The sequence below is a fragment of the Mastigoproctus giganteus genome, chromosome 5 (genome assembly GCF_048544385.1).
Source record: "Mastigoproctus giganteus isolate SK-2022 chromosome 5, ASM4854438v1, whole genome shotgun sequence".
In the NCBI taxonomy this organism is placed as follows: Eukaryota; Metazoa; Arthropoda; class Arachnida; order Uropygi; family Thelyphonidae; genus Mastigoproctus; species Mastigoproctus giganteus.
The window spans coordinates 176,540,218-176,559,220 of NC_143579.1; the positions used below are offsets into that span (position 1 = coordinate 176,540,218).

A 19,003-nucleotide genomic window follows, 5' to 3' on the forward strand; every position below is an offset into this window, starting at 1 on the left:
GACAAGATGGAAAAGGCTACCTACCTGATTGACATAGTGGTGCCCAACACTAGCAATGTCCAGAAAAACCCATGAGGAAAAAATCACGAACCTAAGACAGGAGATCAAAGAGATGTGGCATATGCAACAAGTAACGACCATCCCGGTCATTGTGTCAACCACAGGTATGGTGTCAAAGATCCTACATAACAGCCTAGCAGCAACAGGTCTCTCAGCAAACACCTACAAGGAACTCCAGAAAGTCGCAATCTTGAACACCTGTAGGATAGTCAGAGAGTTCCTCGACCAACAGTAACATCAGACATAACAACAACTACCCTGTGTACTTGGTATCAATACCCGTCATGAGGTGGAAGCCCCAATCAGGGAGAAATAATATAATAATAATAGTAAGAGCAGTGTCCATTGATTACCACTCTCTGTCGTCTCCCACTCAACCATCCCTTTATCCACTGTAGCAACTTACACTTAATGCCATATCTCTCCAATTTGTAAAGCAGTCTTCCATGTGCAAAAGTATCAAAAGATTTCCTGAAATCCAAGTATATGATATCAAAATTATTTTTGGCATTCACTTCCTTTTTGACCGTATCATAGTATCCAATCCAATTGGTCAGACAAGACCTCCTTTAACAAACCCATGCTGTATTTTAACTGTTACTGTAGTCATCTAGATGATCCTGCAATGCTTCTGTAACCAGTGATTCCATTATTTTCCCTGGAACACAAGTTAAACTAACAGGTCTATAGTTACTAGTGTTACCTTTTGAATCCCCTTTGTGAATTGTTGATACATTTGTGCACCTCCAGTCCCTGAGGACCTCCCCTGATTTTTTTTTGGTTTTTTTTTTTTTTTTTTTTTTTTTAGGAGCATTAGCAACTAAGGCCATATTATTTGGTGGTGACGGGCTCGAACCCCGGTCCAATCAAGAAGCGTGTGCTACGCACTGCTGCTCCTTCCCACCTGGCTACAGAGGCGCCACACCTCCCCTGAGTCCAAGGAAGCTCTCGTAATTATGGCTAAGGGTTTGCTTTCCTTCTTTTGCTGCCTCCTTTAATATAACTCGATAGATCCCATCCACCCCACGTGCCTTTTTTTATGTTTAACTTCAACAATTTCTCCTCCACTTTGCTCTCAGTTATTACAAAATCACTTAGCTCCCTGTTAGAGTTTGATAAACTTCTGGCATTGAATAACCCCTGATGTGTGAATGTAGATTCAAAATAGGCTTTCAGTTTATGAGCTACCTTAGCATGATCATCAATAGTCAACCCCATCTATGTTAAGTGGTATGATCTGATTCATCCCTTTCCTTCTAGAGTTTATATAAGAAAAGAACTCATTGCTGTTTTTCTTTGCATCCTTTGCCAAGGATTTCTTGTAATCTGCCTTCGCCTGCTAAACTCCTTTATGACTTGATTACAGACTAGTTTATATCTGCCATAGGCTTCTGTTTCACCTGATACTTTATATGCATCCCATATATTTTTCTTCTCTGCCATGAGCCTCATTAATTCATCTGACATCCATTTAGGCCTAAACCTCGAACAGTATTTCTTGTTTGAATGAAAAGCCTAGTAGCCTCCAAAATTAAGTCTCTGAAGGCTTCCCATTTACAATTCAACATTGGTAACACCATCAGTTGATCCCGCTGTACAGAATTTAAAAACTGTCTGAGACCCCTGTAGTCACCTTTATGAAAGCAAAAGCCCTTCCCTTTAGCCTTGATGGTAGTTACATCTTTAAGTAATTCCCACATCAGTACATTGTGATCACTGTTACCCAGTGGTTCCGTTATCTGCAAATTCTTAATGCATGAATAATCAACTGCTGATAATCGGATCAAGAGTATTACTCCCTCTGGTTGCCTCTTAAACATGTTGCTGTAGAAAACAGTCATCCAATAAATCCACAAAAGTCTTGCTAGTGTGCAAGTGACCAACCCACAAGTTCCAGTCAATATCTGGAAAGTTAAAATCCTCCATTATAAGACACTCTGATTTACTGGCCCACTCTATTTCTCTGCACAATTGCTCATTATACTCATCAGATTCATTAGGCCTATAACAAACACTTACTCTCATTTCTCCTTTCCCAGTGCTTATGTTACACCAAACAGACAACATTGCATTGTCCACCAACGTCAATTGGATGCACTTCCTTAGATTTTGTGTTTCCAAACTAAAAGAATAACTCCTTCTCCCTTCCTGTCCTATCTGTACACATTGTACTACCCAAATTCCAATTCTGCACTACTTATGTCTGTGTGACACCATGTCTCTCATATCCCAACAATATCTGCCTTTGATGTTTTGACTAGCACTTCAAGCTCATTAAATTTATTAACTATACTTCTAGCATCGGTGTACATGCAAGTATGTTGTTATTTGGTTTTTAGGAGCATTGGCAACTAAGGCCATATTGTTCCGGGATATGCGGTGGTCATTCCCTGACCTTTCCGCATCCTCCGTATTTGGTGGTGATGGGTTCGAACCCCGGTCTAATCAAGAAGCGTGTGCTACGCACTGCTATCCTTCCCACCTGGCTACGGAGGCGCCTAACACACATGCAAGTATACATGCACCTGTTTCTACTCTTAGTTACCCTAACACAGCCCATGTATTTATTTGTCCCACTATGATTTCCAGCAGTCCTGGAAATCTCCATTGCCTTGCTTTTCAGGCTGCAGCTCATTCTAATAGAAGCCGTGCAAGAATCACTTTTGCCTATGCCTGTGGCCACTGTTAACCTTTTAGTCTGTGTATCTCCCCCTAGCTAGAGGTGTGTAAGTAGGGTAAGTAAGTTTCGATCAAACCATTCAAAAATTTAAATGGTTTTACAATTGCAATAACATTTTGCGATAATATTATGCAAGAATAAAAGCAGAATATTATGCAAGAAAGCATGTGGCAATATCATGCAAGAATAAAATGGAAAATTTTGATCAACGTCAATCTTCTAAGTAGTGTAAGTAAGTTTTGATCAAACCGTTCAAAAATTTACACGATTTTATAATTGCGATAACATTTTGTGATAATATTATGCAAGAATAAAAGCAGAATATTTTGCAAAAAAGTGTGTAGTAATATTATGCAAGAATAAATTGCAAGATTTTGATCAACATCAACCTCCTAAATAGCATAAGTAAGTTTCAATCAAAACTTTCAAAAATTTAAACAGTTTTACAACTGCAATAAGATTTCGTGATAATATTATGCAAGAATAAAAGAGAATATTATGCAATAAAGCAGGTAGTAATATTATGCAAGCATAAAATACAAGATTTTGATCAACATTAAACTTCTTAGTACTGTAAGTAAGTAAGTTTCGATAAAACCGTTCAAAAATTTAAACAGTTTTACTCTAGTGCCGCCATAGATGTTTTCACATAAAATAAAACATCTTTTGTGTGTACAGGGTACACACGCTGCTTTTTTTTTTTTTTATAACTTGATTCTTAAAAAAATTACAATATAAAAATCAAAATTTAACAACTATCTTTTTTCCAGACGATTGAAAATCTTTTCAACTTTTCCAATACAGTGACATAATTAAAATTCACCAACCCTAATGAGTCTACTGAAATAACTTACTTTCAGTAAGTTAACTGAGCAACTATGGCAATAATTAAAATAGAACAATACAACAGTAAAAAAAAATAAAAGTTCCAAATGTCACATTAGAGAGGTGTGCAGTGCTGAATAAAAAGGTTAGAATAACCAGAGACAAAGGCAGCTATGAAATGATTAAGGAAGGAATTGTTTCATTTGTTTTCCTTCATGTTCTTCACATGCTGAACAAATAGCATGTAAGACGTCATTAAAGACATTGGCAATATAGCAGGTGATGGTTTCTTTAAAATTTATCAGAATTTACGATGTTATTCATCAATGGCGTTACATTGATTCCTTACTGTGTGTTTCGGCCAGAAGGCGGTAGATTTTTTACTTGTTTCTAATGGCAACAACAGTATGCAACCAAGGTAAACATTATTCTTTAGAAAGCACTAATGTTCTCATTAGTGAAGCATTTATTGACATGGGTGTCATTAAATGCTTCAAACTCTATACAACATATAGAGGAGGAATATTGCAAAAAAAAAAAAAAAAAAAAAAGTCATTCTAAGGAATCTACAGTATTGGAATGAACAGAAACCAAAACTAAATGGCAGTGATGCTGTTTTAGCACTGCTAGTCGACTTATAACTTCTGTCTCTTGAATGATATTTTTAAATGAAGTTTGAAATGACTCCTTTGATGGAGCACAGTCTAGAAAAAAAAACAAAACAAAAAAAAAAAAAACACGAAAGATTGCACGCTCTTGCAGCTTCTTTGCAGGATAGACAATTTGACTGTGTCAAGTCTATCCCCAGGAGCTCACATCTGGTGAGTATGGGCTTGGCTCACCCAGGGTCCTGAGCTGGATATCATCATTCTTCTCTTTCTTGGTGATTCCTTTCTACTTCTGACTCTCTATCTCTCTCTCTCTCTCTCTCTCTCTCTCTCTCTCTCTCTCTCTCTCTCTCTCTCTCAGGGTAATTCAGCTCTTCAGTTGTACGGCTGTGTGTCTTTGTAGCTCCGATTAATCAGTTAAATTAACAGAATTATGCTTGGGTTTATTCGTAATTTGACGCTGAACAAGAGGATATCCATTGTGTGGCTACCTGGAATCCAGGTATTTATTATTTATAGTTTCTTATACTGCAAAATTTGCTGTTTTGCTACTCATGGCTGACCAGAGATATCTACCACTTCTGGCTACAGATCAAGGTTAGGCAAATGCGCTATGAGTTTGTACTTGTGGTCAGGTGACCATGGCGACACGCGTCATTTACTGCCTCCTAGCAATTATCCATGCCTCGTACAAGCGGATTTCTACATCCAACAGTAACAAGTCTAGCCAACTAAAATAAGCTGTAATTCTTGACTTATTTTGTATCTTATCGGTAAACTTATTGCTTGGAATACGATACGTAGTTAAGGCAACTACTAAACACAATTGTAAACGCTTTTCCAGCCCACTCGTAATCTTTTTATCTGCGCCTAAGATATGAAAATGCCTTTAAAACAAGATCACCAAAATAATGAAAGCTGTGTAATTTGTGGAATTGTTCCGGACGTAGCTATAAAATGTACTTCCTGTCTCAAGACATATGGAAGCAAATGTCTCGCGTTGGACCTAAAGAGACTCGGGAAGCAGCGACGGAAAGTTTGGCAGTGTCCCCCCTGTAAGGGAGAAAATTATATGCATTCACTAGGAACAACTGGTGAAACTTTTAATGACGTTAACCAAATTTCGGATTCACCTGAGCACAGGACCCAACCCGAACCTGAGGTAAACACGGAAAAACTGAGATCGTCAGATGCACATGTGGAATTGACCCCTGACTCATTACTGGCAGAACAAAATGGCCTTTCAGATCTTATCATGCAAAAATCTAGTAGCTCCCAACAGGATAACAACCTATCAACAGAGATCTCCGCAATAGTTAATCAAACATCACTCGAACACAGTCCACTCTTGGTCTCGCTCCTCACAAATATCGAGACAACTCTATGTATAAAGCTATCCCCAATTCATAATATCTCGCAGACCTACTGCTTGAAAACATGCGACTACGAGAACACAATGAATGCATACACAAAACATTGGAGGTGTTGGGGAAAAACTTTGATGACCTGAAGCAATCGGTTTGTGATCTTGCTGTTGAAACTAACCTTCATGAGCAGCATCCTCCGGACGAACAATTTCACGCGAAACCGAGAGCTCCTACACAAACCACCCCATCTTTATTACCATATGATCCCTCTCCATCCCCCATTCTTACAATATGTGAGTCTGAAGTTGTGTGCCCTGAACGGTATATATGCTGAAATCACAGCAGATGCCAACGGATACTCAGGAAATACTGCCTCACAGAAGATCCAAAGAAGTCATCAGGAGCAGAACCTGCCAAATCGCACCTATTCGCGATCACAAAACTCCCACTAGACCAGTATATGCTGAAATCACAGCAGATGCCAACGGATACTCAGGAAATACTGCCTCACAGAAGATCCAAAGAAGTCATCAGGAGCAGAACCTGCCAAATCGCACCTATTCGCGATCACAAAACTCACATATGGGGTCCTCGCGCTCGAAACCGGATAATGCTTTGGCTGCTGAAGTACATTGCAATTGTGGCTCCGCCTCAAACAACATGAGAGGTAACCATTATACAGGGACTACGATTGTATCTAATGTAAAGACCCATAGAGACACTACAACGTATGCAATGATTGCAAGCCAACGAACAAAAGAACAAACACTGACCCGTAATCCAACTCTTAAAGAACTGAGCCCCAATCTTAAAGTTATTGGAACCAATTTGCACTTCAGCAAGATGCAAATTGCGAACACTGGAATGATGAGCAAGAGGATCCGTAATATCTTCATTAGTAGGCTCTCCCCTGCTACCACAGCTGATGATGTGGAAAACCTTGCTGCACTCAAAATGAATGGTAGTCACCAAGCTATCCACGAAATATCCCATCTACGCCTCCTTTAAGATCGATGTAGCTGATGCAGATTTTGAAGCACTCTTCAATCCTGAAATCTGGCCTGCTGGTGCTCTTGTTATGCCATACCTCGGGCATAAAGGGCAGCGATATAGAAGTAATGGAAAGGACTCCCACCAATGGTATCCTGATTCATAGCAATCCCAGATCTCGTTACCGCAACCAGAACCACAGACATGGAACACCAATATGCCGATCCCTGTGCTCATCAGTCCTAGACACCCCGCTGAATCGAGTAGTGCCATGTCAGAGACCACCCATCCGTATCAAAGTACGTAGAGTACCTGCCTGCACAATCTTTTATCAGAATGTGCGTAGTCTTAGGAACAAGCTTGACACTATGGAGCAAATTCTGCTCCCCAGATATTTTGACCTGCTCGCCATCACCGAAACCTGGCTCAATGACGATGAAGAATTCCTAGCAGCAGCTGCCCCAGCGGATTATGGGGTCGTATTCACATCTCGGATTGCACGCAAGAGTGGAGGCGTCGCAATATTTTACAAGAAATCCGCTTTCAAGCTATTGGATAATAAATCCAGTAACTCCCTTAACTATGAAGCAATCCTCGTTACGTTAGGATACAACTTCGTGACGTTTGACATCTGTGTGGTGTACATACCTCCAATGCCTTCCCAGCAAATCATCCTTGAAGTTTCCAACTGGATAATCAATCAGCTGCATCCCACAGCTTCTCACTTAGTTTGTGGTGATTTCAATTTACCTCCTCAGCTATCTAATCTGAAAAAGGATCTTCTGGCACACTTGAGATGTGCTGATCTACAACTTATTAATGAAGCTCCAACCAGGGGGAATAACCTCTTAGATCTAGTTCTAGCCTCTATCCCTTGCACCCTTGATTACATTGCAGAAATGTCATTTGACTCTGATCATGTCCCAATACATGTGACTGCATATCTGCCAGCCCCCAAATTAGAAGCCAGAAGGACAACAAAAAAGGTTGACATCACTAGTCCCAACTTACTTGATGTAGATAAGTGCATCAGAGCCGCCTCTCTCATTCCCTGGGTGACCTTAGAGACTTGTGACCCAGAGCTAGCTGTGACCATTCTCACAAACTGGATCAACACTGTTGCCAAATATGCTGCCTCTAAAAAAATCACAATCAGTCCATATACAAGACTTTGGTGGAATTCAGAACTCAAAATGAGTTTCCAGCTGAAGCAACAGCTCCATTGCACATGGAAACAGTTGCAAAATGTCAATGATCGCATCGTTTATTCAAGGGCACGGGCTTCAATTTAATCGCCTGAAATCTGAGGCAATCAAATTATACGTCAGCTGAGATCTGGTTAAAGGAAAAATTCCATACAAGAAAGTGAACCTTCATTTTCCTTTGCAACTTGATCCTGAATTGTGGCTCGATTTCGTAACAAGATTTAATCGTAATCCTATGCCAAACTCAGATCTGGCTCTACTAACAGAGCCCACCCAGCAAGAAGTGTTGAACACAATTCAGATCACAAAACAACAGCTGATCGTCGCCATCAATTTTCTGCCTGCCTTGTCAACCACTGGTGATGATGGAGTTCCCCAATTCATGCTCAAATGCCTAAGTCCGTACATTATTCAGCCATTTTAATTATCTTCAACCAGTTACTCTCGAACCAGATTTTCCCACAGCAATGGAAAAACTATCTCATCAAACCTTCAGCCAAAGTTCAGTCGCCATCGAAACCTAAACACTTCCGACCCATCTCCAACTCCTCCAGCCTACTGAAGCTCCTGGAGAAGACCTTACTCCCCATTCTCACCAAGCAGATCTTGCCCAGTAATCCAGCCCAAATTCACTATTCCCTTCCAAACAGATCAACGATCACCAATCTGCTAGCCACCACGAATACTATCTTGTCAGCATTCGAGAAAAGGCACGAACTAGCTGTTACTTACTTAGACATTGAGGCTGCATTTGATGCCGTCCAAGTAAACCAACTACTCACTCTCCTGGAATGCCACTTCCAGATCACAGGGAACATATTATGCTTACTCTCCTCTCTTCTGAATAACAGAGTTATAAAGCTTCATACTGGAGATCGCACCCTTACTAGATCTGTCATCGCAGGAGTCCCACAAGGAGGGGTCCTTTCCGGCCTTCTGTTCTCATCTATTATCTTTCCACTGGTTGCACATTCTCGATGTCTACTGAGCTATGCAGATGATATCAAGATACTCACTCCCATCATCCCTGGTCAAGACCTTGATCTGGTAAAAACGGAAATTAACAACACTCTCACTGCAGTCACATCTTACCTCTGCCAGTTTGGGCTCAAGATCAATCCTGCTAAGTCCGAATTCATGGTGTATTCATTGAAGCAAACTCCTTCTCTCCAGCCTTCGGTCGGCAACATCCTCATCCCAATTGTGTCCAGCCATCATGATCTGGGCGTTGTATTCGACTCCAAACTTCGATTCAATGCCCACATAGACATGCTCCTCACACGTGCTTCAAGACTCCGGTGGATAGCAAAACAGCATCTTCTTCATATCAGAGATAAAAAGACAACCGTGAGGTACATAAGAACAATTATCTTTCCATCTTTACTCTATGCTGCTGAAATTTGGGCATCAGCGGCACCGTCAATAAAGAAACCACTCTTTGCCACAGAATTCTGGCTCCTAAAGTGGGCCAACAGGAAGCACAACCTTCCAGCTGTGATTCGTACCACACAGCTTGCCAACTCTCTCGGGATTCCATGGCTTCCCACCTTAGTCGACGAACAACGCCTCCTAGCAACAGTCAAGATGATAACAGGCATAATCGCAACACCTTCATTCTGGGATACCTGTGGCTGGAGGATTCCCCCTGCTGCCCTTAGGGCCAATCCCGAGCTCTACTCGCATTCAGCACGACTCCATCTCTCGGACAGGTTCCTCCCTCAGCAGATGTTCAAGCAAACCCAGGCACTTGACGCCGACCTGAACAAATTCGCTGTTGACCGGACTTACCTAAAAAAAATTATGACTAGCAGGACTAATCAGCAATGTGTACCTTGCAACTGTTCCTGTCTGATTGAGCTGGTGCTCTGATCTCGATGTTAAGCCAGCTCAATCAGACTTAACTCTCGTGGAGTTCTCTCTTTTGTATCAAAATATGTTTTCATTTGTAAAATTACCTGTTTTTGTAAATTAATTGTTCGATTTTCCCGGAAGTTTCGGGAGGCTGTAAAAATGTAAACCCCTGGCTTTTTGGCCGTGAAGGGAATTAAAGATTCTCTCTCTCACATTTTTTTTTTTTTGGCTGGTGCAGCATAAGCCTCAGGCTTCCTTGCACCATATGGCCAATAATAATAATAATAATAATAATAATAAACAACGTTTAATCAGTGTGCCAATATTGAGTAGTAGTTAATTTCATGTACCTTTATATTTGTGGCACTCACTGGTTGATTGCTTATGGCACAGCATTTGGATGCATTTTGGATGCAATGTGCATTGCTGCACAACATGATCACTCCTAGTGCCATTTTATGCATATGTGTGTAATGGCAGTGACTTGGCCAGAGATTCCTGCAGTTGTCAGAGGAAAATGGAAACAAATTGTCCATTCTTCTCGTAACAAAGGCAATCTATTAGTATATGTTTCACTGTGAGCATGGCAAAACAGTGAGGACACCGAGGATGGTCATCTCTGGTTAGTGAAAACACATGAGTAAGATGTATATGTCCAATGTGTTGTCTGGCAGGGATGAATTCTCTTCTGTTTGCCTGGGAACTTGAGTCCATAACTGTATATCATGTTTTATTTGCTTCAGTTCATTAGTCAACTGACTACCATAACAATGCCCACTGGTTTGTACAAGCTTTCCAGATGATATACCTAAAAGCATGAAATGGCACTTTGATGTGATTTAGGTCTGTGGCATTTAGAGCTTTGGCTACTTCATCTGCTCATTCATTCATTCCCTAAAATTCTGGTGTAAGCAAGGAGCCAGCAAAAGATGACAATGAACTTGTTTTCCAAGTTGTATCAATTGAGAATAATTTTCTTTAGAAAAAGATACAGCTGTGAGCCATTCTGTATAGCACTGATTTAATTGCAAAAGTGTCAGTGATAAAAATGCTACATTCAACTGGCAGAGTTGAATGTAGCAACCTACATTCAAATGGAGATGCAAGTGGAAGGAATGATAGATGCTGTGCCCACAGCAGTATCGGTTTCAGAACCATCATTCTGTGTGCATACTGCATGGAGTTGCCTAATATTCAGATTGGCTGTTTTTCTCATTTGCAGAAGTAACTGTCATAGGATAGCGAGCAGGAGCACCATGGAAAGATTGCATTTTCTGCTTCTTGTTGTATTTTGCAAAGGTGTATTTTTCAAATTTCCTTTAACTCACATAGCTTGACACCAGCAGGTTTGTTGTTTTGTGTTTATTTCTGTAGTAAGTGACCCACTTTAGATCAAAGACATATGGCCAACAGGTTGAGAAAGGAGACACTGGATTTTTGATGTATAATTCAGTAATAGCATTTTTCTCCACAGGAATAATGGTGGTTCATGAGCTTCAATATGCAGACTCTGAACTGGGGATGACCTGAACACACCCAGAGCAATTCTGAGTGCATTATGTTGAATCAGATGGAACAACCTTAGTGCACTTTCCCTAGCTGAATTATATGAGCACCATAATCGAGATGGGATCTGATTAAGGCATCAACATAAATGAAGAAGGGTGACACAACATGTGTCTCACTTCTTCATTTATGTTGATGCCTTAATCAGATCCCAATCAGAAAGTGAACATTGTTTCAAGAAATTACTTGAAATATGTTCACTTTCTTTAAACAGGTGGTTTATATATATTTTATGTGCTATAAAAAGTTAAACTTGCTGCTAAAAATTAAACACAAAGTGGATGCTGTTAATAACAAGTACTAGATAACCATAATTCAGAAGCAGGATGCATTTTTCACTTCCTACACAAATGTATAGCAGCAACTTTTTATTTGGACAGTTGGTAGCCATTATCATTCATCAGAGAAGCAGTTTATTCAATGTAAGTTGGAGCTGTCATTCTATAGAGGATATGTTCTGAGAGTGGCATGAAACAATAAGGTCACCTGCATTAAAGTACATGTGTACAGCGCTCAGAATATTGCTTGTGATGTAGTTTATTCTAATTGAAAACAGAGCGGCAATGAGCACAGATCCCTGCAACACTCTTTCTCCCTGAACAAAGTAATGTGAAAGGGTGTTTTGATGGCACATCTGAAATGTTCTACTGTGTAGAAAGTTAAACAGTGGTAGATTTCCTCATGGTCCAGGAGCATGTATGTCAGAGTTATGCTGTATCGCTAGTTTGACTCAAAAGCTTTCTGTATATCAATGCAGACCATTACCAAATGCTCAATTCTTATGAATGCATTATGTATATACAATTCCGCAATGACCATGATGTCTAAGGGAGGACATATTCCTGCGGATTATGATTTACATTCACTAAATTCTGAGATCGAAGGTATCATATCAGGTAGGCATTAATCATCTTTTCCAGAGTTTCACTAAGAAAACTGGCACTTCAGTAATACTATCTAGTAGTTGTGTGGATCTCAGCAACCCTTCCCAAGCTTTGGAAAGGTTAATACAACTGAACAACACCAGAAACTAGAATAAGAGGTCTGCAAGAATATTTGATTAAAGAAATAGAGAATAAGCTGTAATGCATTCGAAGCAGTGCAACATCACATAGAATAGTAAATTGGGGCCAACAGCACTACTGCAATATCTACTAATGGAATCTTCTAATTCTCATATTGTTAAGGGATGGCTATATGGATGACAATGGTTTGTATGAAAAGCAAGTTTATGTTGATACTTGGTAGAAAGCAGTACCAGGAGCATTTGCAATATCTACTGCAGAGGTTAATTCCTTTCCATTACGGTTAAAAAGTGTTTTGAGGGAATTTATCATTAAACATTCTAGTCTTATTCTATTACTTTGGAGTCAGTAGTCTTTAATGATGGTCAAAGTGAATTGCATTTAGCTTGCTTGCTGATGTAACATGCCTTTGCTCTGAGTTTCTTGTAATTAATTAGATTAGCAGTAGTAGTTCCAGTCAACACTTCCCCATCACTTCCATCATGCAGTATGACTGATGACTTTTGAGGTTAACATGAACATCATGGCGAGATTCAATCTTCCTTACATTTCAAGGGTACGGCTCTAAAACGGTGTTTGCAGGCCGGCCACTAGTTAGTACACCGGACCGAACCTACCGGTAACTCTTTAGGAGGCTTCCAGAGCAGCTAGTGTATAATCTTGATACCTCTACTCTGCCAGATAGTGACTGGAGGGAGTCCGAGTAGTGTGTATGCGGGGGGGACATTGTCGAGGCCACATTATGTAAAGGATCTGGGTATATTCTTAACATGTGTACGCCATATCCAAAAATTTCATTACTTCATACAGAATGCCCCCCCCCCACTTTTTTTTACTAACGAATACACCATGAATTGTGACACTAATAGAGTAAGCTTATCTGCGAAAAGATCTAAACTTCCCAAACACTTCCTAGTTCATTTCACAAATATACGTGGTCTCAATTCTACTCTCAGCTATGTCCATTTCCACTTGCAGTCTGCCAAACCCCATGTACTTTTTCTGACAGAATCTCAGTTATCAGTTGATTTGACCACTGCTCATCTCAGTTGCCCAAATTATTCACTGTATGATTCCTTTCGCCTCAAAGGTGGTGCTTGTGCATATCTCGGTTCCGATATTCTCTGTCAGAGACTTGGTAATTTGGAATCTCCTCGTTTTGATCTTCTCTGGCTTAAAATCTCTCTTCCTTATTGTGTAAAATTCATCTGTTGTCTCTACTGTCCTCCCAACTCCACTAATCAATTGGAGCTCTTTGACTTCCTCTCTTTGCAACTTGGCTTTCTCTAGTCCAACTTTCCTAACAGTGAGGTAATTTTCCTTGGTGATTTTAATGTTCACAACTCCAGCTGGTCGAGATGCTGAAGCTTTTGCAATTACTAATGACCTTGCACAGATTGTTCATTTACCTACAAGAATACCGGACAATCCTAACCATGCAGTCAACACGCTTGATCTTTTTCTCACGAACAACCCTTCTAAGTACACAGTCGAAATGAGTGGTCCTTTAGGAACCTCAGATCACAACTTGGTGATTGTCTCTTCTTCAATGGAGCCTTTATCTCATGGCTATTCCCAACCTCATATTGTTTGGCATTACAAGAATGCAAAATGGGATGACCTGCTAGATTTCTTTTTTCCTTTTCCTTGGTTGGATTACTGTTTCAAAACTTCTGATGTCAACGTTTGCTCAGATCGTGTCAGTGCAATTATTCTTGTAGTAATGAAATCCTTTATTCCACACTCCACTTTAAAATCTCGTCCTTTATCTAAACCTTGGTTTTCCAATAAATGTGCTAAGGCTGTTCAAGAGAAGAACGTTGCATATTGTAATTTGCTTGACTCCAATTCTTCAGTTTCATTTTCTGCCTACACCAAAGCTGACAACAATTGTAAAGTAGTTATTAATCAGTCCAAACTAGATTTTGAACAGGCTAAGAGTAGAAAACTTGCTTCTTGCCCTAATGGTAGCTGAGCATTCTGGTCTCTTGCCAAAGCTATTGGCTGCAACTTTTGCCCATCTCTGCTCCCACCTCTGTCAAAACCAGATGGTTCTGTTGTCACTTCAGCCAAGAATAAAGCTGACCTCCTAGCATCCCATTTTTCTTCCAGCTCATGTATTAATGATCTTGGTAAAACACCTCCCACCATTCCCAACACACTCCATTCAATGCCTCCTATGGTCTTCCATCAAAAGATTGTCAGAAGGATTTTGATGAATCTTGATGCTAAGAAAGCTCTAGGTCCTAATGGTATTTCTCCACTTGTTCTCAAAACCCGTGCTCCTGAACTTACTCCTGTTCTTTGCCACCTTTTTCACTTTCTTATTCCAAAGGTGTTTTTCCATCTGCTTGGAAATTTGCTCATATCCAGCCAGTTCCTAAAAAGGGTGACAAATCCCTCCCATCAAATTATCGTCCCATTGCAATTACTTCTACTCTTTCTAAAATAATAGAGAAATCAATTAAGCTTGTTTACAAGATGCCAAACACGATCGAAAGCTTTTGAGATATCAAGAGCAACTGCTTGTGTTTCACCAAACGTTTCCATTGAATTTGTCCATAAATGGGTAACATAAGCCAGAATATCGCCAGTGGATCGACACTGACGGAATCCATACTGGCGATCACTGATTAGGCAGAAGGTTTCTAGGTAGTTTAAGAGTTGGCAGTTAATTGACTTCTCCATTACTTTAGAAAGAGTAAAAGTAATTGAAATGGGATGATAATTGGATGATAAATGGGATAAAATAATGTAAAGTGTAAAGAATTCACTCATTGACAAAGAGCATATAGTAGGAAAGCAAGCTGTTGGCAGTTTTCAGAAGTGTTAAGTTAAATATTATTTAACTAATGTATAACTATATTTGGAGAAGCAGTTCAATAGTACTAACTGGAGAACAAGTTTTATGACAAGCTGAAATGAATTGGTTTCATTTGGAACCTGGTTGGGATGGAAAGCGGAATATCTTAAAATGTCCAGTTTTGGGCATTTTATCTGTATACAGCAATAAAAAGCTAAACAGTTTAGGTTAGAAGATACAATTTTTCTCACCTGCATAAATTCTAGAGATCCCACCCAAGTGGTTTTGGAGACAAGTGTTCTATCCTTCCAAACAGGGCAGTGTATCCTTTGTAAAATCTGTGCCTTTGCAGCACTAACAATGACATAGCCTGATGTCTCACAGCCCCTGAGCATTACTTGACTGTTTACCAATTCAACTAAAAAGAAAGAGAGAGGGGGGGGGGGAAGAGAAATATTTTAAAAATTCCCATAATTTTTCAAGTAAAACAGCCATTTTAATGTTTCTCACACTAAAAAATTCTGAAAGGTCTGGGAGACCTGTTACATTTATTTATTTTGTGTATAAAAAGCTTATGTATAGTTCCTATAGTTTCTGACATGTATGTGGACATCAAAAGCACTGCATGTTCTAAAGAAACTTGGATGATTGGATGAGCAGTTACAAATTTATTTTATGAAGAAAAAAAAAAGCAAGCTAGGCAACTGAAATTATTTTCATTCTTTAAAAAAAAAATTAACTGACTGGAAAATTAACCATCTAAAATGAAACATTGCTGCTCATATAAGTTTTGTTTCAATATGTTTTTATTTAATAACCTTTTAAGTTTAATATGTTATTTAGCATCATAGCATACTAAACAAAACAAAACAAATATTGATAAAAATTGTAGGTACTGACAATTAATAGTTTTTATGGAAAATGCACCTGTCATAGTGTGCATTTCTACAACACACCATTTTTTCCCCCAGAACATGTTGCATAACATATTAGGATGAGCTGTACACTATTTTGTCGATATCAGAAGATATACTATATCTTCTGATATATTATATATATATACTAGTATATCAGAAGACTGAGTTTTCCTATCTTTTAGCATGCTATTTTTTCATAATGATTAATTAACCTGTATTTGAATTGACTAAATCAGAAATTTTGCCTCATCACATGCAAAACAGGAGAATGTGGAGAAATGGTGAATCAAGTAGTGCAGCTAACACATCTAGATGGTGGTTGTTATCAGCCAGCTCATGAAAGCTAAGGATAGCTTATGAGACCTACACATCCATGGGAAAACAGTGGGGATATAAACAAGTTTCCTCTGATTGAAAAATTAGCTATCTAAAATGAAACATTATTGCACATGTAACGTAAGTTTTATTTCAACAAATTTTTATTTAATTAACCTTTGAGTTTTAATATGTTATTTAGCATCATAGCATGGTTATAAAAAAATTAACTATTTGTGAATGGTTATTTGGCGCAATAATTTTACAGATTTGTATTAGATAAAAATAAATCAAATGGTTCCAAGGTGTCATATTTTAACTATTTCACCAAACTGTATTAGTACTGGCAATATGACAAGGAAGCAAAACTTATATAGCACAAAAAAAAAAAAAAAAAACAAACAAACAAACCTCATTCCTTCTAAGGGCCATGCTACACATGCATGTAGTACATGAGTTCTATATGAATGCTGTGTGAAACTAGATGGGCATGTCAGAAATGCAACTTGCAAGACAATGCAGTAAACCACAAAGGCATTTTTTTTTGTCAGTCTCAAAATGGATTTCATACAAATAAGTTGTGTCAGCACTATGCATCTGTTTAAAAATAAAATCACAAAAAGAGAAATTGTTTGTGATAGGTCCATTCTAAGTACTTCTCCCCCACCCCAATAAATCTCAAAGAACAAAGAGTATCCCAAAAAATTCTTTTCCTATTATGGTATGTAAACACTTAGCTTTGGCATTTCTAAGAAATTTGTAAAAACAGATAAGTCATTGTTTTGTAAGCATAATTCATTTCCGTTGTGCTAGCAGGAGTTAATTGCCTAGTTAACACATTGTTCATAGCAGAAGAAACTTTGCCTTTGCAACAAGTTACCACATTATTTCACTTTTTTAAAGCAAATAGCATTGCCAAAAGTACTTTTGTCTGTTTTGATATAATTTAAGAGACCACCTACTGCTTGATAAGGGATCCAAAAGTCTTGAAAGAGGCTGTTATAACAGTGTGTGCTCCATCTTTTAAATAAATAGTACATTAGCCACGTTGAAAGTAGTGCAATACCAGGGAAACTCCTTTCAAGGCATTGTGTTGGTTTTTAGACACATGTGCAACTTACTATAGTAACATACTGCACAACTGGGTATCATGTCTGTACAAATGTGTGTGTGTTTAGGCTTGTCTGCATGTTGCACAGGCAAAGAAACCTGAAGCAACTCATAACTGATGAGGGCCTTTTCATTTGAGGGACATTTCATTCCATCACAGACTGAGGAAATTCCTCAGTCTATAATGCGATCTGAACACAAATTCTTGAAATGAGTGACAAGGTGCAAAGCCACTATTGTATACTTTCACACATGTCATACCAAACAGTGACTTTATACTAACATTCTCTGCAGGTTCTGCAAATACATATTACTGCTTTCTGGTCAATGCAAAGGTCTGTTGATTTAATGTGTTTGAGGAGGGTCAATTTATGACAATTATTGTTCCTAAAAAAAAAAACCCTGTAGTTGCCCATATAATGGTATTAGTTGGCTATCCAGTTTCAATTTGAAATCTCGCTACTGTGAACTATAAAACTATTGCATTAACTAGGCAGCTGAAGTCCTGCGGCCAAAAAACATATACACAAAAGGGCAAGACAGTCCTCCCAACTTCATATAATTTATCAATAATTAGGCCAAATGACATTAGCTATTTTATAATTTGGAAGCTTGTGACTCTATACCATACTTTCCAAAGTTTTTCCTTGGTGAAACCCCACCAATAAAGTTGTAATGTTATTACAGTGGAATGGAAAAACATATTTACATTTACAAACATATTTTTAACAAAAAGATTTTTCAAGTTCAGTGACTCACGCAGTCTTGGTGAGTCTTATAAATTTCTTTTATGTTAGGATGTGGGTCAAGTTCACTCGCATTTCCTTATTTAACTTCCATGTTTCATTATTTTTATATTGGTCATCAATATAACAATATCGTTTAGCCAAATTAGGGAAACCTTCTGGCAGTGAAATCCAGAAGATGTCCAGATCATTTTCTTGGTATTTTAACTTCAAGTTCTGGTTATTTTTTAGCTCTGAAAATTCTTCTTCTTCTTTTGCCAGGAAAAGCCACTAACATCTGATGAAACAAAAGAAGTTATCAAATCTGGAAAGTACCCTTCAAGTTTATCTCTCAGTAATGTCAGGTATTTACAAAGGAAATCTTCAAATAACAATCAGAAGTTTTTGGTAACATTTCATAATTGTCCTCTTCGACTTTCCTAGACCAAATTTTTAATTTGTCTCTTAGCAGTGAACTGTGTCTGTTGTAGTCAAAATGCTCTCACTTTTTCCTTGCATACTGGAATTTGTTTTGTTCAGGAGTTCAAACATGTCAGACAGAGAAATTATTTTGTGCACCATAGTTAATTTTTAAGTAGACTTATAAACTTAGTTTTATTTTTGCACTCAAATAACTCCAACATTGCATCCTTGAGCTCATAAACACAACTTAAAACTCATTACCCCGATAATCATGTACCTCGGTATGGAAGAGAAGAGAAGATTGCTGTGGTTTGTACCCATTTCTTCGCATATATGAGCAAACATGCACGATTTAAGAGGCCTGCTTTTAATAAAGTTTATCATCTGCACAGTCTCATCTAAAACTATTATTATTATTAGCCATATGTGCAAGGAAGCCTGAGGCTTATTCTGCACCAGCTCAGGACCCTGGGTGTGCCAATCCCATACTCACCAGATGAGAGCCCCTGTGGTTAGTTTGTTAAGCTTAAACC

The 19,003-nt window shown here is 38.7% G+C and overlaps 1 protein-coding gene across 1 annotated transcript in view; it reads right to left on the reverse strand.

The window, feature by feature from the left end:
- Nucleotides 1–19,003, reverse strand: part of hob (bridge-like lipid transfer protein family member hobbit) — a 916,854-nt gene that overhangs the window by 139,118 nt on the left and 758,733 nt on the right. Inside the window, exon 40 of the mRNA XM_090374277.1 lies at nucleotides 15,232–15,398. Within this exon, the coding sequence (XP_090230403.1) occupies nucleotides 15,232–15,398 (167 nt within the window). The remainder of the gene's footprint in view (nucleotides 1–15,231; nucleotides 15,399–19,003) is intronic.